The 27022-nt window shown below is 41.0% G+C and overlaps 1 protein-coding gene across 3 annotated transcripts in view; it reads right to left on the minus strand.

The window, feature by feature from the left end:
• Window positions 1–27022, minus strand: part of smarca1 (SWI/SNF related, matrix associated, actin dependent regulator of chromatin, subfamily a, member 1) — a 97288-nt gene that overhangs the window by 58191 nt on the left and 12075 nt on the right. For all 3 annotated transcript variants that reach the window (XM_048544167.2, XM_048544168.2, XM_048544166.2), the window contains 5 exons: window positions 24309–24395; window positions 23190–23356; window positions 3288–3388; window positions 2257–2357; window positions 455–634 (listed from right to left, as the gene is read on the minus strand). In XM_048544167.2, the coding sequence (XP_048400124.1) occupies window positions 455–634; window positions 2257–2357; window positions 3288–3388; window positions 23190–23356; window positions 24309–24395 (636 nt within the window). The remainder of the gene's footprint in view (window positions 1–454; window positions 635–2256; window positions 2358–3287; window positions 3389–23189; window positions 23357–24308; window positions 24396–27022) is intronic.

The raw sequence follows: 27022 nt of genomic DNA on the forward strand, positions 1-27022 counted from the left end.
CTCGATTTCAAATCTTAGTCTGAGCTGAGTTTGTTCTCAGGTGGGGCAGTGTGAAGAAATAATTGGTCTTACCAGCTTCAGCGCAGAAGCAGAAAATGCATCAACCTTTAGTTCCATGCTGACAAATCCAGTGACGCCTGCTGTGAAGTGTGATTGTGCTAAAATCAGGTGATTAGACAGTTTGACTCAGCAATGATGATCTCAAGATCCCAAGACTGCCAACACCCTGCATCTCATCTCACATATGAAGAATGATTCCTTAAGCAGAGAACTGGAGGTGAGAGTCAGTGTCTTCAAAAAGGAAAGTAAAAGAAAGCTGAGAGGGAATTCTACAGATAGAATTTTTTAGCAATCATTTATTTAACAGAATTCTGCAAATATTAAATGGTGTCCCAGAGGAAAGCGTGCACATACAGGGTATATTTAGAAATATTCCTAAAATAGATTTCTTTACCCTTTGATCTTTGTCTCCAATAAGACAAACTGCACGAAGTGATGGAACCCAACGCTTGAATTCTTTCATCCAATTATGTAACGTGGACTTTGGTACCAAAACCATGTGTGGCCCAGGTGTATTTCTGTAATGTTTCAGGTAACCTAGCAATGCAATAGTCTGTAGTGTCTTACCAAGACCCTATTTTTTAATAAAAGACAGAAAAATTTTAGAAATGGAATTATTTTCTAAATAGTAAATCATTCCAACTTGCAAAACTAATTCAAAGGTTTAAGATTTACACCAATGCCAAATATATAACACATTGAATTATAAAAAGTCAAAAACATGCTATTCTTCATTTATATGGTGAGAGCTGGGAAGCTATCATCTCTCAAATAAGTCATTAAATCCGTTCTCAAGATGACATCAACAAGAAGCAATGTTAAAATGGACAAAGGAAATAAGCAAATCATCCTCAAGCCGCACCTCCATTTCCTACCTATTAACCTCATCCCACCTCCTTGACCTGTCCGTCTTCCCTGGACTGACCTATCCCCTCCCTACCTCCCCACCTATACTCTCCTCTCCAACTATCTTCTTTTCTCTCCATCTTCAGTCCGCCTCCCCCTCTCTCCCTATTTATTCCAGAACCCTCATCCCCCTTTCTGATGAAGGGTCTAGGCCCGAAACGTCAGCTTTTATGCTCCTGAGATGCTGCTTGGCCTGCTGTGATCATCCAGCTGCATACTTCATTATCTAAGCAAATCATTCGTGTTTGCTTTCTTCATGTTGACAAATGATCGTGATGACTACAATCTTTTTTTTAATGGAATTCCTACAGTGTGGAAACTGGTCCTTTGGCCCAATAAGTCCACACCAACCCATCCCCCTATAACCCACCCAACCTGCGCATCCCTGAAGGCTGTAGGCAATTTAGCAAGGCCAATCCAGCTAAGCTGCACATTTCTGGACTGTGAGAAGAAACCAGAGCACCCGGAGGAAACCCACACAGACACGGGGAGAATGTGTAAACTCCACACAGACAGTCACCCAAGAGTGGAAGCGAACCTGGGTCCCTGGTGTTGTGAGACAACAGTGCTAACCACTGGACCACTGTGAAACCCCACTTGGGCACCTCTTTTCCCAATGAAATCCTTTAGTCACCTGCTTAAAATAAGGAAGGTGACGGTGCATCAGTACATTACCCTAGTGCTGACTAATTTTGAAAGCAAGTCTGAAGCAGGAGATGCACATCTTTCTGTTACTCCGGAACTACTGTAAATGGGCAATGATGTCTCTCACTTCCTGTCCAGCACCGTGCCCTAACAGGGCATTGTCAACCATTGACTTCCAATGGTTTGCTGCAGGATTATACATGGCAAAGAAATTTGCTGTTGCTTTTCACAAAGTGCTTAGCCAGCAATTTTTTTCTCTCGTATCACCTACTATCAGGCACCCTGGAAGGATGTACAGGCTGATAATCAACTTGTTTGACTATTTTATAAACACACCATCAGTGGCCATCAATTCCTGAACTTGAATTCAGTTTATAGCCCAAAAGTAAATTTGTCGCTACTGGCTCACAAGACCTCCCTGCCTGTTTTCCATTATTTAGGTTGAATTTTAAATTATATTTTGTACTATCTTTAATTTTAATTGTATTTTGTACTTGATGAATTGCATTCTTTCAGGTTTAACAAGAAAATCAGAAAGCTGAGGTTCAACATTAATCTGGTCCTCCTAACACTATCAGTTTAACTTTACCACTTAAAAGCAGATAAATTCACCAGCAATTCTGATCTTCAAAGTTTCGATCATACCATTTCATCAGCAAGGATACCATTAATGCCATTTTCATAAAGGGAGATCAGCCAATTTAACCCTCGTATTTGATAATCTCGAAGTGTTCCTGATTTCACATCTAGAATACAAAACAAATTGAAAAAAATGTTAATTTAATCCCATATTTACAAACTTTTAAATTTAATCCAGTCCAGAATTCAGTTACTTAAAAACCCTCCCAAAGTTCATAAAATTGTAAGTGAATTCAGTTTATAAAGCAGTGCCATCCTCAAAAGATTGCAATAGCACATCATTTGGACCATACAGCTTAGAATTCCATTATTTTTACTTGTCACAAAAGAATTGCTGGGAAATTAAATTTCTTCTGGCAATAAGTTTCAGAAAAAAAGAGCCGCTGCAAATGCACAATGGAATTTCAAACAAAATATCAGCACAATGAATCTCTCTCACTCCCCCTGCACAGATCCCATTTCAACTCAAGGCAGTTATTCATAAAATGGCATGAATAATAATGGCCTTATGAAACTTAACATCATTACACCAGGTAATACAGTCAACTGAGATTCTGAATATCTATATTTTAGTATGTTTATTTTCTTTTATAGTAAGAAAAAATGTGCACATTAAAAATTAATCACTGCTTGAGAATGTCCCTCTTACACAAGGTCAGGCTATTGTTCTTTATTCAGCACTCAAATCTTTCACAAGTTTCGGCCCTTGAGTAAATGTGATCAGTTAATAGTAACATGAGAAAAGAAAAATGTGATTTAAATTCTGTTGGCAATGCTAATTCATTGCAGTACTATTAAGTAACATCAACTATTCTAAGTGCAGCAGCACCACTTAGAGGCACTGAAAGACTTTGCAACTGTTGAGACAGGGATAGATGGGACACAATTCATGTCGTAGACATATCTGGTAGATATTAAAAAAAAAATTCAGCTTATCTTGGGGAAAGAACCCAGAAGCCTGATAGGCTGCCAGGTACAAAATTTTGGCCCTTACCTACAGTGAACAATCCCAAAGATCAAATGAAGTTCATACTTACAGGACGGTGACTCTTCAAATCGAACACACACATTTGATGTTTTTTTGCTTTCAGAAAGTAGCTCCTCATCCTCCTCCTGCTCAGTACGCCGATGACGGTTGCTTAACATTAAAAAAAGGATCAGTAAACCAATAAAGGAAAAGCAAAACTCTTCAAACCGAGGATATTTATTTTACAGCAGTATTTTTAACAATTCAGTAATGGCAAGGGGATAATCTGACAAACTGTATTAGAGTTATACAGTTACAGCACAAAAACAGACTCTTCGGTCCAAGTAGTCCATGCCGAACATTAACCCAAATTAAACTAGCCTCGGCTACCTGTTCCTGGCCCATATCCCTCCAAATCTTTCTTATTCATGCAATTATCTAATTATCTTTGAAATATTGTAAGCGTGCCCACATCCACCACTTTCTCAGGAAATTCATTCCACCCTCGAACCACTCTCTACGTAAAAACTAATCTCATGTCCCACTGTGCTTCTGGAGGTGGAGAGGGTGGAGAATGAAGAAGTTTGAGATGAGTTATATGCCAAAGATACACTAAACCTATCAACACACTTCCAAACTAAACTATAGAAAGGCCTACATAAGCAGAATTGCATTTTACTAAGTGCAGCAAACAAATTTGAATTCCAAACTGAAATTCTTTATTGAAAAATTGTTAATTGTTTTTGTTACTTGCCTAAATTCAAATTCCAGTGAGATAACTGCAGCAATTAAATGACGAAGACACTCATTCATTACTCTTAACACCTCATGCATTACATTTTGTGTTCTTCGCACAGTTATTAGCTCTATAGAATGTTGTGGCTGTTTTTTATGCAGTTTAATGCAGCAGATCTACAAAACGTGCCGGTTGCATCCAGGTAAAGTAACTTTAAGACAGGCCAACTGGGATTTAGGTTTAGATTTAGATATAGATTTGAAAATCTCATAACACCATTCAAAGTAAATACTTTCTTCAAGAATCTTCACCTACATTCCCAAAATCAATATCAGTGACTCAAACATCTTGTTAGTTCTGGGATCATATATGAAAACGCAATGATCACATTTACCTCTGAAACATCTGCTGCTCTTTAAAGTAATTAATTGTATGTGAAACAATGAAATGCTCGAAAGGTGTAGTGTTGCAATGTATTTTCTTTCTTCTTTTGGAAGTATTTTTTTCAAATTAAGTGTTGGAAGGTGTTATTGTATTTTGGAGCTGAACAGGGCCTTTTTTTAGGTGTTTAAAAATTATAAGAAATGGCAATTACACAGGCAATGTGGATGAAAAGTAATCTAATTCTAGAAATCTTCAAGTTTGGTCATTCAAACTCCTTTATGCATTTCTTGTCATGGCATAGACTTGGCAGTCTACTTCAAGGCAGTTGAAACAGCAGGCTGAGCAAAGAGAAAATTAGGAATTTAAAACAAAGGCATAGTTATTTTTCAAATCCCCCAGCAGCTATCATGAATGTCCTAAATGAGACTGGGTTGGCTCGCAAACGTCCACCCCAGCTGACCCCACCACACCTGCAGAGCCATATTGTCATGTCACCGTGGGATGTACAGTACATTCCAGCTTCTCTTGTAGGAGGCTGAAGAAATATTGAGAGCCGTATTGGAGTTAGTCTAATAAAGTATTCTGGGGAACAATAGTAGACCTGTATTCAAAACAGTGATATGAACAAGGGAGACCATTTAGGAGGAGATAGTGGTGGAGCGGTAATGTTAATGGCACTGCGATCCTGACATCCAGGTCACGTTCAGTTCCAATCCAATCCATTTTTTAAAACTTTGTTCACAGTAATGTGGGTATAGCTGGCTGGGCTAGCATTTATTGCCCATTACAAAAAGCCCACAGGCCAACTAACAATCAATCAATCACGCCCCTGTCGGTCTGGATTCACGTGGACGAGATCAGGCAGATTTCCACTCCTGAAGGATATTAGGGAACCAAATGGGTCTTTGCAACAGTTGGAAATGGTTACACGGTCACCACTGGGCTATCTTTTTTAGTACAGATTTTTAGTGAATTCAAATTTCACCATCTGCCATGGTGGGATTCTGAAATTACAAACCAGTCCCAGTAATTGTGACTGCGAAGTCATCACTGATTGTTGTAAAGATCCATCTGGTCCTTTAGGGGATGAAATCTTCCATCCTTATACAACAATGTGGTTGATTGCCTTTTTGAAACAGCCTGGGGAACCAATCACTTCAAAGAAAATTAGAAAACAGCAACAATTGCTGGCCTCAGCAGTGATACCCATTTTCCATGAAAGTATAAGGGGAAAAAAAACTCTGAACTCAATCATCCAGAACAACATCACTTCTCAGATAACTTCTTCATCACTGGAGATTTGTTCATGATTACTACATGATTACTGCAAAATTTTAACAATCAGATATTTAAATTTCCTATTCCTGCTTTCAGAGTTTCACCTATGTATTAGAAAAAGAGCAAAGCAGGGAGCAGTTTCAGTGCCCAAAGCCACATTCATAATTTGCATTTGCGTCATACATCTCCGCTATCATAAAATGTTTTTAACTATTATTCTTATTCTTGAAAAGACTCATCTATACACTCCTTACTCAGTATTATTCAGTAATGCATGTAAGACTTAAATCACATCTAACTATTGGTTTGTATAAATGGTAATATTATATTCTTATCTCCCTGATTAGCCTTTACCAGTTTCTCTTCCGTTTTGTTTTTCTCATTCTTTTTCTCCCATGCAATAATCTTTAAAACATAAAGCAGGCAAAAACATTATTAATTGTCCAGAAAGATTTAGCAAGTGAAAGATCATTCACATGGAAACGCTATTACTTGAAAGATATTGGTATCTGTGTGACTGAGGATTCCAAATCAAGGAATTGTTGATTTTTGTGCCTCCAAAAAATCATTAAACTCCCAAGTTTCTATTGTATTGAGGCAATCCAACTCTCCTTCCCTGTTTTCCCAATGGCTTAGCTCTCTGGTTTAGAGAATTTTTCCTTTATTATCGCTTGTTCTCCTCTACTCCCATAGCATTGACACTTTGTTGGCATGCTATACCAAGAACACTAGCTGTTTTCTACCATCATGCACAAGAGATATCATCTGCAAGCAGAGAATGATGCCAGACTATTCATCTGAAGGGAACATCACACTTGAACCTGATCTCATATTTAACACGTGTACAAGTCTAGCTGGTCACTGGAGACCAGTAAGGATTGAGAATTTTGACCATTTTTAATACTGACTCACCTGAATACCTAGATGCTAATTTTTCTCCAATTTATGATATTTTTACAAATACCTGACACCCATGATAAGGTTAACTATCTTAACATAAGCCGGGTATTAATCTGTTCTGCATGAAGACAACTTTTTGTGCATTTCAGCATATTATGCAATGTGAATATCTCTTCTAACACAGAATTTGTTGTATTTGGCAATGCAGACTAGAATTTGTTTCATCAATTTGAACAGTCATCCCCATACCATGTTAAGGTGATTGCATTTTCTCTTGAGGATGATACTGGGATGGAAATGTTCAACAGTTGGGTGAGTAATGGAATGACACACTACACAAACATGGACATTCAGATTCAAGCTCGGTTAACTAATATCAATCAATGAGAAATGTTCTAGTTACACGGCATCACTTATAATTCACCCCACACAATACGGAATCTTAAACATTGTCTAATATCTTCTGTGTTCAAACTTTCCATTCACTTTCGGACTACACTCTGATTAGTTTGTGAAAAATGATAAGCAGAATTTAATGCCCTTTCACTTAGCAGGTTTGGTGGCAGAGTGGGGCATTTAACCAAATCGAGGCAAAAGGCAATCCCACTGCGTTCCTGCATCTGCTCCAGGTGAATTTGTTGTTGAAAGGTCCATGAATGCCCTTCCAACCCCAGTGTCACAGCAGTCCCTTAAATGCACGCTTAATGTTTACTTCAGAGTCTTATCCTGCCACTACTGGTATACATGCAGTGATTAGTGGGTGATGTGGGAACCCAAGAAATAAAACTTTGTCTGTGTTACTTATGGGCATTCAGGGGTAGACATGCCCTGCATCATTCAGAGACACTGAGTGCCAGATCGAGGGACCTGACATTGAGCAAGGCACCCCTTCCCAATGTCACCCTTTTGCCCACGCTTTTAAACCAGTTCCTCAAGCCATCTTCTGCTATCCCTCATTCGGTCCATTCTTGATTCTGGGTCGAGTAACTTCCATCCCTGCTGTTGCGCCATGGTATTGCTAATCAATGAAAAGCCACCAATTTCTGTTTGTCTAGCAGGTGTCAGCAGGCAGGATGTCTTCGCCCAGAATTCCTGATCCTGGCAAAGTCCTGCGCTGATTTGCATTTAATATATTGTGGCTTCCCTAAAGGCGGTGAGGCAAGGCTCTCCAGATGGCAGGCAAGCCCCAGAAATTGAGAATATATAAAAATGTCAACAAGGTACTGCAGATGCTGCATGTGATACCTTAATCATGGCACAGGAACACTAGAGGCAGCTGTCATTCAACTACTTTGTCTGAAAGTATTTAACCAATTGTCTGGCCAAATTTCTTTCCGAAGTTTAACTTTGCATGACCTGTGAAAATGTATATGCACATCTTCTGCAACACATATGTATGTACTGTGCAGCATGCAAAAAAGTTGAAGAATGAAAGTCCTTCAAGAACAGACAGCATGTTATCATTCTTTATCCTTCACACACAAGTGAATTAACACAAATTTAATATGAAGAGCAGCTCCACATAGAGACATAATTCTAGCTATACGATCAATCCCAGTGCTGTTTTTCTACTCACTCCAGATAACAATAATATAGTTCATGCAAGGACAACTGCAAATATGAATATGCCATCAAGTGGAATCTAACTAAGATTAGCAGCATACGTTGTTTGGTCAATGGTTTGGCATAGTTCTTTCTCCATTATGGATGAGTAATTGTTAAACTTTGAATAAACAACAAAGCTGTCAGTAATTGCATAATTGTAATGCTATCTAGTTCTGACTTCATATTTATACATAAGACAATAGGTAAATAATTTCTTGTCTGAAGTGAAGTTGAGAAATAAGTTTTGGAGATATCAGATGAGTTATAAATGTTGTTCTGTAAGAACGTGGAGCCGAATGATCATTTAAGTGGGCAATTACTCAATCAATGAAGCTTAATTAAAACATATTTTGACCTAATGTTGAAACCATTTTGGAGATGTTCCAGAATTTGAAGGCATTATAAAAGGTAGGAATAATTCACTTAGAAAATACTATTACGGTACTATTTTTATTTACTGTGTCTACTTCAACGCCAGGAGCATCCGGAATAAGGTGGGTGAACTTGCAGAATGAGTGGTACCTGGGACTTCGTTGTTGTGCAGCTTGGAGACATGGATAGAGCAGGGACAGGAATGGTTGTTGCAGGTTCCGGGGTTTAGATGTTTCAGTAAGATCAGGAAAGTGGTAAAAGAGGACGAGGTGTGGCACTGTTAGTTGAGGTAGTATGGGCTGAGGTTAGGGACAGGAAAGGAGAGGTCACCCTGTTGGCAGTTTTCTATAGGCCTCCGAAAAGTTCCAGACATGTAGAAGAAAGGATTGCAAAGATGATTCTCGATAGAGGCAAAAGTGACAGGGTAGTTGTTATGGGGGACTTTAACTTCCCAAAGATTGACTGGAAACGCTATAGTTTGAGTACTTTAGATGGGTCAGTTTTTGTCCAATGTGTGCAGGAGGGTTTCCTGACACTGTATATAGATAGGCCAACAAGAGGTGAGGCCACATTGGATTTGGTACGGGGTAATGAACCAGGCCAGGTGTTAGACTTGGAGGTAGGTGAGCACTTTGGTTATAGTGACCACAATTTGGTTACGTTTACTTTAGCAATAGAAAGAGATAGGTATATATCGCAGGGGATAGCTGGGGGAAAGGCAACTATGAGGCACTTAGACAAGATTTAGGATGCACCGGATGGGGAAGGAAACTGCAAGGGCCGGGCAAAATTGAAATACAGAGGCATGGGTTTGAGGGTGATTTAGCGGTTTGGATCAGAAATTAGCTAGCTGTAAGAAAACAGAGGGTGGTGCTTGATGGGAAATGTTTATCCTGGAGTTCAGTTACTAGTGGTATACCGCAAGGATTTGTTTTGAGGCCAATGCTGTTTGTCATTTTTATAAATTACCTGGATGTGGGCATAGAAGGATGGGTTAATAAATTTGCAGATGACCCTAAAGTCAGTGGAGTTGTGGATGGTGCGGAAGGATGTTGCAGGTTACAGAGTTATATAAGTAAGCTGCAGAGCTGAGCTGAGAGGTGGCAAATGGAGTTTAATGAGGAAAAGTGTGAGGTGATTCACTTTGGAAGGAGTAACAGGAATACAGAGTACTGGGCTATTGGTAAGATTCTTGGCAGTGTGGATGAGCAGAGAGATCTCGGTGTCCACGTGCATAGATCCCTGAAAGTTGCCACCCAGGTTGATAGGATTGTTAAGGCGGCGTACGGTGCGTTAGGTTTTATTGCAGAGGGATTTAGTTTCAGAACCATGAGGTCATGTTGCAGCTGATCAAAACTCTGGTGCGACCGCACTTGGAGTACTGCGTACAGTTCTGGTCGCCGCATTATAGGAAGGATGTGGAAGCATTGGAAAGGGTGCAGAGGAGATTTACCAGGGTGTGGCCTGGTATGGAGGGAAGGCCTTATGAGGAAAGGCTGAGGGACTTGAGGCTGTTTTCGTTTGAGAGAAGGTGGTTAAGAGGCGACTTTAAATAGAGACATACAAAATGATCAGAGGATTAGATAGGGTGGACAGTGAGAGCCTTTTTCCTCGGATGGAGATGGCTAGCACAAGGGGACATTGCTTTAACTTGAGGGGTGATAAATACAGGCCAGATGTCAGAGGTAGGTTCTTTACTCAGAGTGCTAAGGGCATGGAATGCCCTGCCTGCAACAGTAGTAGACTCAACAACTTTAAGGGCAATTAAATGGTCATTGGATAAACATATGGATGATAATGGAATAGTGTAGGTTAGATGGGCTTCAGATTGGTTTCACAGGTTGGCGCAACATCAAGGGCCGAAAGGCCTGTACTGTGCTGTAGTGTTCTATGTTCTAATAGCTCATGTAGGACATATGCTAATCGAATAATTATTCATCAGGGACAAGAAATTGACTCAAAATAATAGTCACTGTGTTCCAAAACAAGACTGTTAGGCAGAATGTAACCGGGATCAAATCAAATATTTTATCCAAAAAACACTGACAAGATATGCAATCTCACAGAAGGCCATGGAACCCTTAATGCTCAGAGGCACAAAGTACTTCTATCTTGATTTGCCTTTAGCCACAAGTCAGGAAGACCGTCATGCTTGTCATCAGGCAAGGGGCTGGACATGTTGCTATACGGTACCAGGTTATGTCAATTTCATACCTCCACCACGTGTCAGCAGCGTATGAACCAAATATACTGCACATGCTTTAATCAAATGGCCAAGTCTCAAATTCTAATGGTGGGGGAGGGGCGGGGACAGGGTTTGCTTTTCCAATTATCTTTCAATGTCTTTTATTGGGGCTCCTAGCACAGCAAGTCAAGGACAGCCTCTGTCAAAATACAGTTAAGATTCAGCCCATTATCTTCACTTAAAGCTTTCCTAATGGTGGGACAGGAGGGGTTAAACTTGATTCTGGTGTAACCTTTAGAGAGCAATGAATGTTCCAAACTTATGCAAAGAGAGGGTCTCATGCAAGGAACAAAACATTTAGCCAGAAAAAACACGGCTACAATGGTGCAAATGTTGGGTTCACAAGGCTGTAGACAGGGCCATTTGCAACATTCACTAATATCCAACATTCTTTCATGCCCAGCGCATTTGATCTGATTTTGATTTGATTTATTACTGTCACGTGTATTGAGATGCACGAAGAAGGGTTGTCTTACATGCTTTGCAGGTAAATCATACTATACAAGTGCATCAGGGTAACAGAACAGAGTGCAGGATACAGTGTTACAGTTGCTGAGAAGATGCAAAGACAGAGAGAGAGAGAGAGAGAGAGAGAGAGAGAAATATTTGATGTTAAAACAGGAAAGGAAGAAGCTGTTCCTGAATCTGTTTGTACACATATACAAGCTTTTATATCTTCTGCCTGATGGAAGAGGGTGGAAGAGAGTATAACCAGGGTGAGACGGGGGTATTTGATTATGTTGGCTGTTTTTCCAAGACACTGGGAAGTATAGATGGAGTCAATAGATGGAAAGCTGGTTTGCGTGATGGACTGAAGTACAGTTTCTTTTGGTCTTCGGGAGAGCGGTTGCCTTACCACCACATAGGATGCTTTGAATGGTGCATCTTTAAAAATTGGGAGGGATCTTTCTGGACATGCCAAATTTTCCTGAGCCTCCTATCTGTGCTTTCTTGACCGCAGTGTCAAAGTGGGTGAACCAGGACAGATTGTTGGTGATTATCACTGCCAGGAACTTGACATTCTCAGCCAGCTCCATCTCAGCACCACTGTTGCAGACAGGGGCGTGCCCTCCATTACACTTCCTGAAGTCAATAAGCAGCTCCTTTGTTTTGCTGACACTTATGGAGAGAAGGTTGCCTTTACACCTTGACATCAAGTACTCAGTCTCTTTCCAGTACTCTGTCCCGTCCTTGTTTGAGATCCGACCTACAATGGTGGCATTGTCAGCAAATGTAGTTGGTGCAGAATTTGCCCACATAGTTGTGTATGAATAAGTATGATGATAGATGGCTGAGTGTGCAGCTTTGTGGGGCAGCATTGTTCAAAATTACCACGGAGGAAGTGTTGTCCTCTATTCTTACTGACTTTGGTCTGAGGGTCAGGAAGTTAAAAATCCAATTACAGAGAGGCGAGCAAAGACCTAGGGCCCAGTTTGGAGAAGAGTTTGTTTTGAACTATGGTGGTAAAGCAGAGTTGGAGTCCGACGTAGATATCCTTGTTGTCCAAATGTTCCAGGGATGGGTGTAAGACCGTAGTCATTGAGGCACACTGCATAATTTTTCCTTGGCATTGGGGTGATGGCGGTCTTCTTGAAGCAGGTGAGGACTTCAGATTGTAGTAAGGAGTGGTTAAGATGTCTGCGAATACTCCTCCCAGATGGTCCGCACAGGATCTGAGTGCACGGCCAGGGATTCCATCTGGCCAGTCACCTTTCATGGGTTTGCCCTTGAGAATGCCAATCTAATGTCTGCAGCAGTGACTGAGGCTGATAGGACAGGTGGTATCGTTTCACTGCCCTTCTGTTCAAAGTAAACATAGATTGCATTGAGCTCATCTTGAGGTGTAAGTTTATAACACGAAGGTAACTGCAACATCCCAAGCAAATTGCTCGAGGACTCTCTGGTCTCTATTTCCACCTGGTGGTGCATTCATTCACTTGGTCACAATTTTAACATTTTTCTTGCATAGTTTCTACATTTTGAATATGATTCAGAAAATAATTCAAAATGTCAAACAAATTTCTACTGTAACTGTTCGGTTAAACCTTGTTAACTTGGCAGAGCTGACTTGTTTAATCTCAATTCCTGCCTCTAATATATAGCCAACATAAGAGAAGATGATAATTACACTCTACATGATATCTTAAAGTTGGTACCATTTTGAAAAGGTTATCCACCTCCCTGCCATGCAAACTGATGCCTATGCCTGTGATAATTCGTGCCTGGATTGTTAAATCTTTGCCACATTTAAACAAGCTGCTCCATCATTACAGCTATTACAAGTGGCTCATTTTTCAGTGGTCAGTGGTTATATAGGGCTGAATCTTACCAGAAATTGGAAGGTGTCATTTCTGGAAAGTTTAGAAATAGAAAATAGGAGCAAGAACAGGCCACTTGGCTCAGTGAGTTGGCCCCACCATCCACCAATACAATGGCTAATCGCCTTATTCACACTCTCTTCCGGTACTCCTTGACACCTTTAGCTTAACATCTACCCACTTCTGACTCAAACATAGCCAGTGATTTGGCCTCCATTGCCTTCTATGGTTCCGAACACCATAGGTTTCACAATCACTAGAGAAGAAATGTCTGTCCAAAATGGCCTACCCAACATCCTGATACTGTGACCCCTTGTTTCAGAGGCCCTGGTCAAGGGAAGCATCATCCCTACATCCAATCTGATGTTTTAACAGGTTTTTTTCCCCGTGAGCGCTAGTGAGTTATCTCACACAATTCTTCATTGCCCACCTCATTATACATTTGTCACAATTATAAGGATGAGCATGGCACCAACTGTATGATCACCAACAGTGGAAGGAGTCACAACTGTCTCAGGATCAACACTCCCACTAGTTTCCAAGGTTCTGCGCATGCTGATCACATTGGCGCACGGGTTGCGGTATTGGCTTCTGATTTCACACATCGCTACTAGACAGGCACCTCAAGGGCCTGCACAACCCAAAAGAAAGTTAGGTGGAACAGTGCTGAGGGGTCCTGCTGCTGTTGCCATATCTAAAGCCCAGCTTGCACCAGGCTGAGCAGTGCCAGTGCCTGAAGTAAGTGGGGGCTGAAAAAGATATGCTTCCGAGAGCGCGTGGCGCAGGTGATATTTCATTGCAAAGACTGCTCACCTTCATAAGTGAATTGTGATTTTATATTGTCACCTGTTTGATTAATAGTTATTGTAACTGTGCCTACAAGGATCAAGTTACACTAGCTGCCTACCCTTAGCACCATAACATGTCATAGCCCTGTCTAAAGCAGTGCTATTCTTTTCCTAATACATAGTGTGGTTTAACATCTTCTCATTGTCCAATGTCAATCCATTACTGCAAAATATGCAAAATTTGCTAAGGCAGCCACTACTAGAAACAGAACAACATCCACTGGTTTACAAGAAAATTCTAAATCAGTGAACAAATGGCACATTCACATGTGCAACACCACAAATATCAGTTGGCCATTAATGATTTCACCTCTCTGATGAAGGGTCTAGGCCTGAAACGTCAGCTTTTGTGCTCCTGAGATGCTGCTTGGCCTGCTATACTCATCCAGCTTCACACTTTGTTATCAATGATTTCACCGCTGCACCTTTAATCCATTACTTCCATCTTACTATTTTCTTCCCCTTTTCACTCTTATGACTTCTGCCGCCTTGTCACCCAGCCATGTTTTTTGCTCTTGGCCCCATATTATCATTATTTTGTCAGCCAGCCCATGTATACTATTACCATCCCAGGCTACAAGCATGCTTCAATAAGGCCCAGCTAACCTCCGTGCCCATGGACTTCCCCAACAGTTCTATGTTCCTCTGCTGTGGACTTCCCCATTCAACTGTCTGCTGGGACCCAATCTCACAAAATACTTTCCCCTTATACACCACCACCCTACACCCACCTTGTCTTAAACCCACTGACAGATGACATACTTTGTGACAATGGTGCCAAATGTTTCTGCTTAACCTATAAACAACAGCAGTAGAGCATTACTGAATAAAGTGAGATAACAAGGTGTAGAGCTAGAAGAACACAGCAGGCCAAGCAGTATCAGAGGAGCAGGAAAGCTGATGTTTCGGGTCTAGAACTTTCTTTAGAAACAGGAGCATACGAACTAGGGGCAGGAGGAGGCCATCCGGCCTCTCGAGCCTGCCCTGCCATTCAATAAGATCATGGCTGATCTTTTTGAGACTCAACTCCACTTACCCACCCAGTCACCATAACCCTTAATTCCTTTACTGTTCAAAAGTTTGTCATTCAGTGAGGTAACTTCAACCGCTTCACTGGGCAGGGAATTCCACAGATTCACAACCCTTTGGGTGAAGAGGCTCCTCCTGACCTCAGTCCTGCTTCCCTTACTTTTGAGGCAATGCCCTACTTTCACCTACTAGTGCCTCCACATTATCTATTCCACCTCATAATCTTATATGTTTCTATAAGATCTCCCCTCATTCTTCTGAATTCCAATGAGTATAATCCCAGTCTACTTCGTCTCTCCTCATAATCCAACCCTCTCAACTCTGGAATCAACCAAGTGAATCTCCTCCACACGTCCTCCAGTGCTTGTATATCCCTCCTCAAGTAAGGTAACCAAAACTGCACACAGTACTCCAGGCGTGGCCTCACCAGGACCCTACACAGCCGCAGCGTAGCCTCCCTGTTTTTAAACTCCATCCCTCTAGCAATGGCAGACAAAATTCCATTTGCCTTTTTAATTACCTGCTGCACCTGCGTTCCTACTTTTAGCGATTCATGTACAAGGAAACCCAAGTCCCTCTGCACAGCAGCGTGCTGCAATTTTTTACTATTTAAAACATAGTCCATTTTGCTGTTATTTCTCCCAAAATGGATGAACTCACACTTATCAACATTGTACTCCATCTGCCAGACCTTTGCCCACTCACTTAGACTATCTATATCCCTCTGCAGACTTTCAGTGTCTTCTGCACACTTTGCTCCCCCACTCACCTTAGTGTCACCTGCAAATTTTGACAAACCACACTAAGTCCCCAACTCCAAATCATCTGGGTAATTGTAAACAATTGCGGTCCCAACACTAATCCCTGAGGCACACCACTAGCCACTGACCGCCAACCAGAAAAACACACATTTACCCCTACTGTTTGCTTTCTATTGAGGAGGGGAAGGGGATTCTGAATTAAATAGGGAGAGGGAGAGAGGCGGATAAAAGATGGATAAAAGAGAAGATAGGTGAAGAGACAGCTGTGTTCATCCAGCTCTACACCTTGCTATCTCAGATTTTCCAGCATCTGCAGTTCCTACTACCTCTACATTTGAATAAACTGAATTACATAGAACATAGAACATTACAGCACAGTACAGGCCCTTCGGCCCTCGATGTTGTGCCGACCTGTCACACTGATCTCAAGCCCATCTAACCTACACTATTCCATGTACGTCCATATGCTTGTCCAATGATGACTTAAATGTACCTAAAGTTGGCAAATCTACTACCGTTGCAGGCAAAGCGTTCCATTCCCTTACTACTCTCTGAGTAAAGAAACTACCTCTGACATCTGTCCTATATCTTTCACCCCTCAATTTAAAGCTGTGCCCCCTCGTGCTTGCCATCACCATCCTAGGAAAAAGGCTCTCCCCATCCACCCTATCTAACTCTCTGATTATTTTATGTTTCAAATAAGTCACCTCTCAACCTTCTTCTGTCTAATGAAAACAGCCTCAAGTCCCTCAGCCTTTCCTCGTAAGACCTTCCCTCCATACCAGGCAACATCCTAGTAAATCTCCTCTGCACCCTTTCCAAAGCTTCCAAATCCTTCTTATAATGCGGTGACCAGAACTGTACACAATACTCCAAGTGCGACCGCACCAGAGTTTTGTACAGCTTCACCACAACCTCTTGGTTCCAGAACTCGATCCCTCTATTAATAAAAGCTAAAACACTGTATGCCTTCTTAACAGCCCTGTCAACCTGGGTGGCAACTTTCAATGATCTGTGTACATGGACACCGAGATCTCGCTGCTCATCTACACTACCAAGAATCTTACCATTAGCCCTGTACTTTGCCTTCTGGTTACTCCGACAAAAGTGCATCACCTCACACTTGTCTGCATTAAACTCCATTTGCCACCTCTCAGCCCAGCTCTGCAGCTTATCTATGTCTCTCTGCAACCTACAGCATCCTTCGTCACTATCCACAACTCCACCGACCTTAGTGTCGTCTGCAAATTTACTAACCCATCCTTCTACACCCTCATCCAGGTCATTTAAAAAAATGACAAACAGTAGTGGACCCAACACCGACCCTTGCGGTACACCACTAGTAACTGGTCTCCAGGATGAACATTTCCCATCAACTACCACCCTCTGTCTTCTTTCAGCAAGCCAATTTCCGATCCAAACTGCTATATCTCCCACAATTCCATTCCTCCGCATTTTGTACAATAGCCTATTGTGGGGAACCTTATCGAACGCCTTGCTGAAATCCATATACACCACATCAACCGGTTTACTCTCATCTACCTGTTTGGTCACCTTCTCAAAGAACTCAATAAGGTTTGTGAGGCATGACCTTCCCTTCACAAAACTGTGCTGACTATCCCTAATCAATTTATTCTTTTCTAGATTATTATAAATCCTATCCCTTATAACCTTTTCCAACACTTTACCAACAACTGAGGTAAGGCTCACTGGTCTATAGTTACCAGGGTTGTCTCTACTCCCCTTCTTGAACACGGGAACCACATTTGCTATTCTCCAGTCATCTGGCACTATTCCTGTAGACAATGACGAGTTAAAGATCTATGCCAAAGGCTCAACAATCTCCTCCCTGGCTTCCCAGAGGATCCGAGGATAAATCCCATCCGGCCCAGGGGACTTACTTACCTTCACCTTCTGAAGGATTTCTAATGCCTCTTCCGTGTGAACCTCAATCCCACCTAGTCTAGTATCCTGTATCTCAGTATTCTCAACAACATTGTCGTTTTCTAGAGTGAATACTGTTGAGAAATATTCATTTAGCGCTTCCCCTAACCCATCTGACTCCACACACAACTTACCACTACTATCCTTGATTGGGCCTAATCTTACTTTCGTCATTCTTTTATTCCTTAAATACCTATAGAAAGCCTTAGGGTTTACCCTGATCCTATCCGCCAACAACTTCTCATGTTTCCTCCTGGCTCTTCTGAGCTCTCTCTTTAGGTCTTTCCTGGCTACCTCGTAGCCCTCAAGTGCCCTAACTGAGCCTTCACATCTCATCCTAACATAAGCCTTCTTCTTCCTCTTGACCAGAGATTCCACCTCCTTCATAAACCATGGCTCCTGCACTCTACAGCTTCCTCTCTGCCTGACAGGTACACATTTATCTAGGACACACAGGAGCTTTTCCTTGAATAAGCTCCACATTTCTAATGTGCCCATCCCCTGCAGTTTCCTTCCCCATTCTATGCTCCCCAAATCTTGCCTAATCTCATCGTAATTGCCTTTCCCCCAGCTATAACTCTTGCCCAGTGGTATACACCTATCCCTTTCCATCACTAACGTAAACATAACAGAATTGTGATCACTATCCCCAAAGTGCTCACCTACTTCCAAATCTAACACCTGGCCGGGCTCATTAACCAGTACCAAATCTAATGTGGCTTCGCCCCTTGTTGGCCTATCTACATACTGAGTCAGGAAGCCCTCCTGCACACACTGGACAAAAACTGACCCATCTATAGTACTCAAACTATAGTGTTCCCAGTCAATATCTGGAAAGTTAAAGTCCCCCATGACAACTACCCTGTCTCTCTCACTCCTATCGAGAATCATCTTTGCTATCCTTTCCTCTACATCTCTAGAACTATTCAGAGGCCTATAGAAAACTCCCAACAGGGTGACCTCTCCTTTCCTGTTTCTAACCTCAGCCCATACTACTTCAGTTGACAAGTCCCCAAACATCCTTTCTGCAACTGTAATTGTTAAAACTAATCCAAAAGTCAAAGAAAATGCTATAGCCAAAACAATGCCAAAAAGCCAGCCAGTGCAAGATTTTGAGCCCTCACTAGGACCAGGTGCAGAGGGAGATAGGCATTAACTGCCCTCCTCCCAGCCCCAGAAATTTGCCAGTTCATTAACTTCACCTTGCCGCCGCCACTCCCCCACCCCACCAGGCTATTTTTCACAGCGGCAGTGTGGGGGTGGGGGGGCATGTATAAGGCAGAGTCACACTCCCGTACACAGCAGGTCCAGCTAATTAAGGGCCAATAAAATCTGTTAAAGGAGGCCTCAGGTTCCAGCCTACAGCCTGATTCATTCCCTGAAACCAACTCCATTATGTGAGGAATAGGCCCAGCACAGCAGGCAGGCCGAGAGGCTGCCCCTGTCTATCTACACTGCGGGTAGCTTCCAAAGCACTCCACAATAGCCAGTAACCCTCCATGGCCCCGTCTACAACAGCTGTAATCTGATTTCAAAACACATTTTCTACTTTACATTTACAAGCGTTGGTGAAACAATGCCCCATCCCTTACTAAGCTTCCACTGCAATCTACTGTTCCTTTCAAGCTGGAACACCCCTGATTGGTCCTTTGCTGACTGGCCAGCCAGCTCCGAGAGCCATGTTATCTGGCCATGAATTGAATACACAGAAAAATCAGAACGATTCTCCTTAGTGTAGGCTTCTTGTCTAATGCGCATCATTAACCAGTGCACAGTTGGGTAGCTATCTACTCTACACTCTTTCGACTTGGTCTAATGGCACTACTTGGTCTAAAATGGTTGAGAAAAACTTGGCAGTCTAATAATAACATCTAATAATAACTTCCTATAACAAGGCAATCAGAACTGAACGCAGTATTCCAGATAAGGCCTCACCAACGTCTGTAAAACCTCACATAACTTCCCAATTCCTGTACTCAATGGTCTGCGCAATGATGGTAAACAGGAGGTTCTTATCTGAAATAAGACAGCAATCACATCAAAGTTATAGACACTGAGACAAACAAGAGACCTAGATGATCTTACTGCTATTCTTGAGATCCACAGCCGTGCTACCTTTCTCTATCCAAGTCCTTATGACATTATCAGACTGAAAGAAGCTCAATACACACTTCAGCATTAACCTTTTCAGGTCATTTACCATATACCAAATCTCTCCTCAAATCTTTGTTTCTTCATTGTGCACATTTTTACATTCCTGTATTTAGTTACATTTACCATAACCCTATCATGCCCAAAGTCTCTGACTTCACAAATTCAGGCGTCCTGGACATTTCACAATGCCTTCAGAATTTGTTCACTTCAAACTTGAAAGGTTGTAGATCCATGGCTCTCGAGGACTTTGAGTATGATTTGCAGCCCAGAAGTTCTCTATCCCTTTGATGTTCTTTATGGAGGGCATTGTTCCTACTCAACCATGCAATTAATTGATTCTCTCATCTGGAGAATTTCTGTCACAAAGGAATACTTTCCTGATGAAAAAGGTAGTTACTTTTTCCAATAATGTGAATTTCATCTCAACAGTATCCTGAGTCTCTGTGGCAGGTGGTGTCCTGAACCTGTCCCTTCAGCAGTGGCATCAATAGAGTTTAATGCAGCCCGCCCTCAATCCATAGGCGCAAATCTTTATTCTCAATCTGCCGTCAAATCTGTGCTGAAGTATACAGATTCTGTTTTTCAACATGTTGACTCAGTTTGGCTCTTACTTTCACCAACATCCCTCCGCCCCACCCAACCATCCCTCTTCACGTCTACCGGGAAACAAAGAATTAAAATAATCCTGTTAGACACGTGTCGCCTCGTACTTTCATTTCAAATCTGTCAAAACAACCTGTTTGCCAGGTTGTGTTGCTGTCCAGACTAGTTCAGTTAAAAAACTATCAATGAGTTCACATTATCAATCTCAGTATTTGCATGTTCTCGCAAACTTTCCTGATTTTTGCCATGTGCTCTTCAATATTAATATGAATTGAAAACATTTCAGCGAACCACAAATACATGAACAAGGAACTAAAGTAGGCCACTCAGCCCTTCCAGCCTGTTCCACCATTCACTATAATCATGGCTAATCTGATTTTAACCTCAAACTGTCAGCTGCAGGTGTATGTGTCCGTGGCACTATTGGTAAGTGTGGCCAATGCACAATCCTTGTGGAGATGAGGTCCCACCTTCAAACTGATACTGTACCACTTTATGTCGTGTTGTGTGGCACCATCAACATACTAAATGGGACAGGCTTTGAACAGATCTAGCAACTCAAGAATGGGCATCCATGAGGCATTCAACAACAGTAAAATCATACCATCAAGCCAGGGGATAAACCCTGATTCAATAAAGAGTGCAGAAGGACATGTGAAAAGCAGCAACAGGTAGCTTAAAAATGGGATGTCAACCTGGTGAAGCTACCAAACAGGGCTATTTGTATGCCAAACAGTATAAGCAACAAGTAATGGACAGATAATCTGAGCTCTGCAGTCCTGCTACATTCAACTGTGGGTAATGGTGGACAATTAAACAACTCACTGGAGGAGGAGGATCTGTAAATATTCCATCCTCAGTAATGGGAAAATCCAGCATATCAGTGCAAAGGTAAGTTTGAAGTTTTTGCAACAATCTTTAACCATAAGTGCCGAATGGATGATCCGTCTCAACCTCCTCCAGAGGTCCTCAGCATTGCAGATACCTGTCTTCACCCATTCAATAGCTGAAATGATTTCCATTCAAATCAAAATTGAGTGCACAGTTGACAAAAATCAGCGAAGTTTGCAATTGACTTGGGCTGACAAGTGGCATGTAACATTTACACCAATCTGCGAATTTCCTTCCAAGGCACTCACCATCCTGACTTGGAAATATATTGTCATTTCTTCATTGTTACCCAGTCAAAACCCTGGAATTCCATCCAAACATCATTGTGATCTACCTCTGACAAACAGACTGCGGCAGCTCACCACCACATTCCCCAAGGACAACAAGGATAGGCAATAAATGTAGGAATGCCCTTGCACCATTGAGTGATTGAAACAAAATCTGCTGCTTGCCGTCTGCCCAAGTTGCTCTTATAGCCTTAAACAAAATTTCCTCTAAGATCACTGGAATTAGTTCTGTGCAACTGAACCAAAATCCAACTGCACTGCTGCTTTCCATGTTTTATGAGCATGTGATGCCAACCCAGCAGAGGTTGTGTAGATTGTTGCCTCAAACTCCTTTTCTGACTAAATCTTCAGAATCTACTTGGTCTAAAGTGGTAGAAGAAAACCACTAAGCAATCTAATGAGAAGAGATTCTTGTCTTAAAATAACATATAGTTTATAGCAACGATAGTTATCAGATACACGTGGAACTGTTACACAGTTACACCAACATAAATTGGTCAATTTAATAAATGAGCATTCAAGATTTTGTTACAATTCTAAAGTCCAATGAAACTGTTATGTTTCTCAAGTGTTAATCTCATAGTTATTCATGCACAGATAGGCCCATCTTCCTCAAAATCCAGAGATGTACTGATATCCCTCACCCAAATCCTGAAACTTGAGAAAAATTGTTGAGCAATGTAAATTACCAAAGGAAATATTAGCAATAAACATTGCTGTAGCATTTTTCCGATGTAATTTTGATATTAACACAAATCCACCCAAAATAAGTGTTCTTCTATTTGCTGTGACTATAAGCTTCAGTTTTTGTCGCAGTTGACTGAAGCCGCACAGGGGTTTCAAAAGAAAGTTGCAACAGATATTCTCTGCATATTTCCTCACAATTCGTGTTGTTAGTTTTCTTGACAGAAGCTTCTCCTTTAGCAAGTAGAATGGCCCAGATCTCAATCTAACAGACTTATTAGTTTGGTCAATTTAATAAATGAGCATTTAAGATTTTGTTACAATTCTAAAGTCCAATGAAACTGTTATGTTTCTCAAGTGTTAATTCCATAGTTATTCATGCAGCTTTTTTCATTTCTGAACAAAATTGCAGCTATATGCAACGCTCAATACCATCAATTGCGTTCAAAAGCTAATAGTACAGTGCACCTCAACAAAAACTGTCCACTGCCTACACCCATTCAAGAGTTCAATTATTGGTATTTTTAAAATAAAAATTATAGTCATCCTTTTGTTTTTCTTTTCAGTCAGTAACGGATCTCGTGGAAATATGTAGCAGTTTGATCAATAATTGAAAAGAGTGAAACAGTTTACTGCTTCAGGTAGATACAGACCATCAGAGTTGAGAACTAACTTAGAAAACCCCCTTTCAGTCAAAATTAAGTAGGGAACAGAAAGCACAGAGTAATGGAAATTTGTCCAACATAAGTACATTCTGACAAGAAGAAACATCACTGGGTTCGACATCCTTATAATTCAATTAAAGAAAACTGTGATGAGACAAAAAGTGCTGACACACAAAATCAGTCAAACTGTGAACAAGCACTAGAAAAGCAAAGACAATTAAAACAATTTGAAAAAATGCCAGCTACTGATCAATAACAGAATGCTTACTCGCCCACTGAAAGCAGTGATTGCTTCTCATCTTGTTTTGTTCGAGGTCTCCCCAGTTTTAACTTGAGTGGAGATGATGGGGTTTTCTGAGCAGCTGGTTGGATAAAATGTGCAAACAGCTCAGTCTGTTTTAAAAGGAATTCAAATCTTTTGGTCCGATCCATTTTCTGTTGTGAAGGAAGTCAAAAAAATAATTTTCATTAAAAACTTCTCCTTTGCACAAAACAAACTTTAATAGTGAGATATGGTGGAACCAATGTTATTTCTGACAATGGAGGAGGCTTTCCCTTCTCCTTAGTATCCTCTGTCCTTTACTCTGATTATGACCAAACTATGTTAAAGTTTTGTGTTACGTAAGTAGTCTAGACGCACAAATGAAAACAATACAAAAAAGGCAGAAGCTCATAATAATTTAACAGGGTCACAGCAGTCAGGTCCTGTTATTTCACAGCAAACTTTTACTGGAAAATTGTTAATCAGCAATTCGAACTAAAGATCAGAGGAGTCATTTTTGTCCCCCAGGAAACATTTGATTGATAATTACATTCAAATGAAACAATTCGGAATTCAGTGTTAGATTACAGCAAAAGTAGAAGTGCTTTCCTGCTGCAGCTCCCAAGTAAAACTGTTATTCTCCCAAGTGACTGGAGCTCCCCACAAACCCCCAGAGTGACAGATCTGTTGCCCTCCCCCATCTCCTAGGTGGTACTCACCTCCTCCTCTGATCTCTACGGCCTCTGCCCACCTCCCCACCTGATCTTTGCTAGTTCTCCTTCATTGTGTCCATGCCCCCTCCCACTCAGAAGTCTAATACATCACTTCCTCCTCTAAGCATCCTGGCTGCAGCACGGTAAGGGAGGCCCATCTGTCTGCTCGCTGGTCAGACTCAATTGATTCACTGCTGCCATGATACAGACTGGAGAAACGTTAGCCATTCAGTTCAGCAGGAATCCACTTTCTCACAATGGCAAAGCTACTATCCCCTCCCACAACTTCCTTATATATTGGGTCTGATGTCAAGCAAAATATTTTTTCCCACAAAATACTGGTAATTAAGTGGAAATTGTAAGGAGGGAACCAGAGGGCAGATAACGGAGGTACTCTCAGACTACATCTTACCATTTTCTCTTCATATTCAGGATCAACGTCATTCCCTGGGTTTGTGCTCTTCAGAGGCATTTTAAGTTGCAAAGGCGAAATGTAGCTCTAAAAGTAGAAAACAAAATAAAATCGGTCTCAGGGTAGTTATTATTTTGAAACTTCCATTTCATTCTTAAATTTTAGGAGGTTATTAAACTATGACAGATCACAACTTGTACGCCATTGCTCATCAATACTTGCAGAAAAGTGAAGACATATCTGCAAATATTTCACAATGATCAGCTGCTCTCTGAGCACTGAACAGTTCAGAGGGATTATTATAGTCGTGGCCATCCTACTTGCATTACCATGTTTAGACCAAAAGGTTTCATTAGACGCTTTCAAAAATCTTCAAGACGAACTTTTGACGTAAACTATGCGGCGCGCATCACCTAAGGGCTCTTAAAAGTGCATAAAACATATAACAAAATTGCTGCAATAAAAATTGACAATGATTCTGTCTTTCATACATTTCCGTATAGCTGTGCAATTAAACTTTTCTGAATGCCAGAGATATTGCCGAAACAGGAAGAGGCATCCAATTTCATCTCCATTACACAGGCCCCAAGCTCATTCCAATAATAAAATTTGAAAGCTTTTGCGACTTATTTCAAGCAAAAATTCTTGTCTTGCAATCCACCCACTTCACCAATAACTAGGAATTGTTCCCTTCAAACATTCATAAGAAAGGCTACAGACCACAAAGAGCCTCTTGTGGTCCTTGTACAAAAGCAACCACCCCTGCTAAATTCTGAGTATTCAGAAGATTTGACCCAATGGAAAATATTCATGTTATCCTTGTGGGCATTGTTAGCACATTAAATACAAGTAAATTTGCCAATTATTGCATCTATCCCAACTCCTTCAATCCTATATGGCAATAAGTCAATTCAGGAATCACAGCTCACCAGATGGCTGCATCCTGTGGAGTGGCCTCAAGACTCAAATGTCTGCCGCTATTTAAAACAAACATTGTGTTCAACTGCACCTTCTATTTCTGAGTTACTCAGATTTGTTCCCCAGCGAAATGTTCCTCCCTGTTGAGGGCATTAACTCAAACAAGCGGACTCAGGGAAGAGACTTGAGACTTCAATGGTTTGTAACTGGCAGCAACGTTCTGTGTCACTGTAACCTCATTCCCACCCCTACCCAGTCCCTGAGCTATTAGTAACATGAGATTATAATAATTATGTACAGTAAAGGTTTAAGAACTAATTTACTTCACTGTGCAGTAATATAATGCTAAGGACAGCTGTTTATTAAATAATGCAACAGTAAATCAACAATAGGCCAACAATATGTGAAAGGAAACATATAAAGATCGATTTATAGGAGACCAAGAGCTCTAACTAAAGGTTCCCTCTAGAAAGATAGCTTGTCCTTTCTCGTTAAGAAACAGGAATGGCCAACTATGTAACTCCAACATTTTCTCCTTTTACTTCAGCAGTGGCAGTTTATAATGTCCATTGCTTATTAATTGTGGTTGAAGCCATTCCTGCTGTAGGCAGATCCAGTTAAACCTTCATTTGCATCTGGTTCAATTCTAGCACCTATCAATATTACCTACTTTGAACAGCTCAAAGATTTTCCAAGTAAAAGATCGTATCTTCTCTACATTTCTCTAGAATGGAAAAAAGGGCCAAAAGAAACATGCTCATTATATTTTCAATTAGCTTAGTCTCATCTAAACAACACAAAACACTTTACTATACCTTTTCGATCGTTGTATCTTGATCCATAAACTGGATACATGATTGTTTTACTAGTATTTAACTTAAATAGCTGCAACTGAGGCAAAATCACTTTAAAAAATTGTTTTAACTTTATTTGTCAGATTCTGCAGCATTAAAGAGGGTTCAAATTGTATCTTGAAACTGAGTTTTATATATCACCAGTCAGATTCAAATTATATAGGATTTTCTCAGGTGTTATAACATTTGGGATTCCCAAACAACATCTTAACTCTCAATATCTAATATTATCTATCTCAGCATTAAATATTTTAAGGCAGTTGGAGGACATCTCCACAATGGATAAGTCTGCCCATAAGCGATCGGTTCTGAAACTAAAGAGCAGTAATTATCCCGAATAGTTGAGGAATGTACTTTAGAAGGAGCAGATTTTGGAACTACACTATGATGTTGAGGGAGTCCAAGCACAGAGAGTAATAAAAAGCAAAACTATTTGTACAAATACATAGAAAATATCACAGAACCAACCATAGATCAAGTAAGCCAAATGTCCTCCAGAAAAGGGAAAAATGCAACGAGATTAAAATAGCTGTAAAACGACAAAAGGTAAAATACTGAATCATATTTTTAAGAAATAGTCTGCTACGCTTAATTTCCAGCAAAGCACATTTCTCAGCTTTGTCACAGGCACAAGTAAATGGATAAACGAGCAAAACTGAAGCTTGGCACATATTCAGAGGTCAAGGAGACGAATGCAACGAAACAAACTGACTATTATAAAGGTAGTAGGAACTGCCGATGCTGGAGAATCTGAGACAAGATGATAAGAAGGGTCTAGGCCCAAAACTTCAGCGTTCCTGCTCGGCCTGCTGTGTTCATCCAGCTCTACACCTTGTTACCTCACTATTATAAAGTCAGGTAGCATCACCTCAGCTGCTTACAAGAATTAGGAGACCAGGAAAATGAGATTCGCAACCTCAAGAAACAAATTACAACTTTCCA

The sequence above is a fragment of the Stegostoma tigrinum genome, chromosome 15 (assembly GCF_030684315.1).
Source record: "Stegostoma tigrinum isolate sSteTig4 chromosome 15, sSteTig4.hap1, whole genome shotgun sequence".
Classification (NCBI taxonomy): domain Eukaryota; kingdom Metazoa; phylum Chordata; class Chondrichthyes; order Orectolobiformes; family Stegostomatidae; genus Stegostoma; species Stegostoma tigrinum.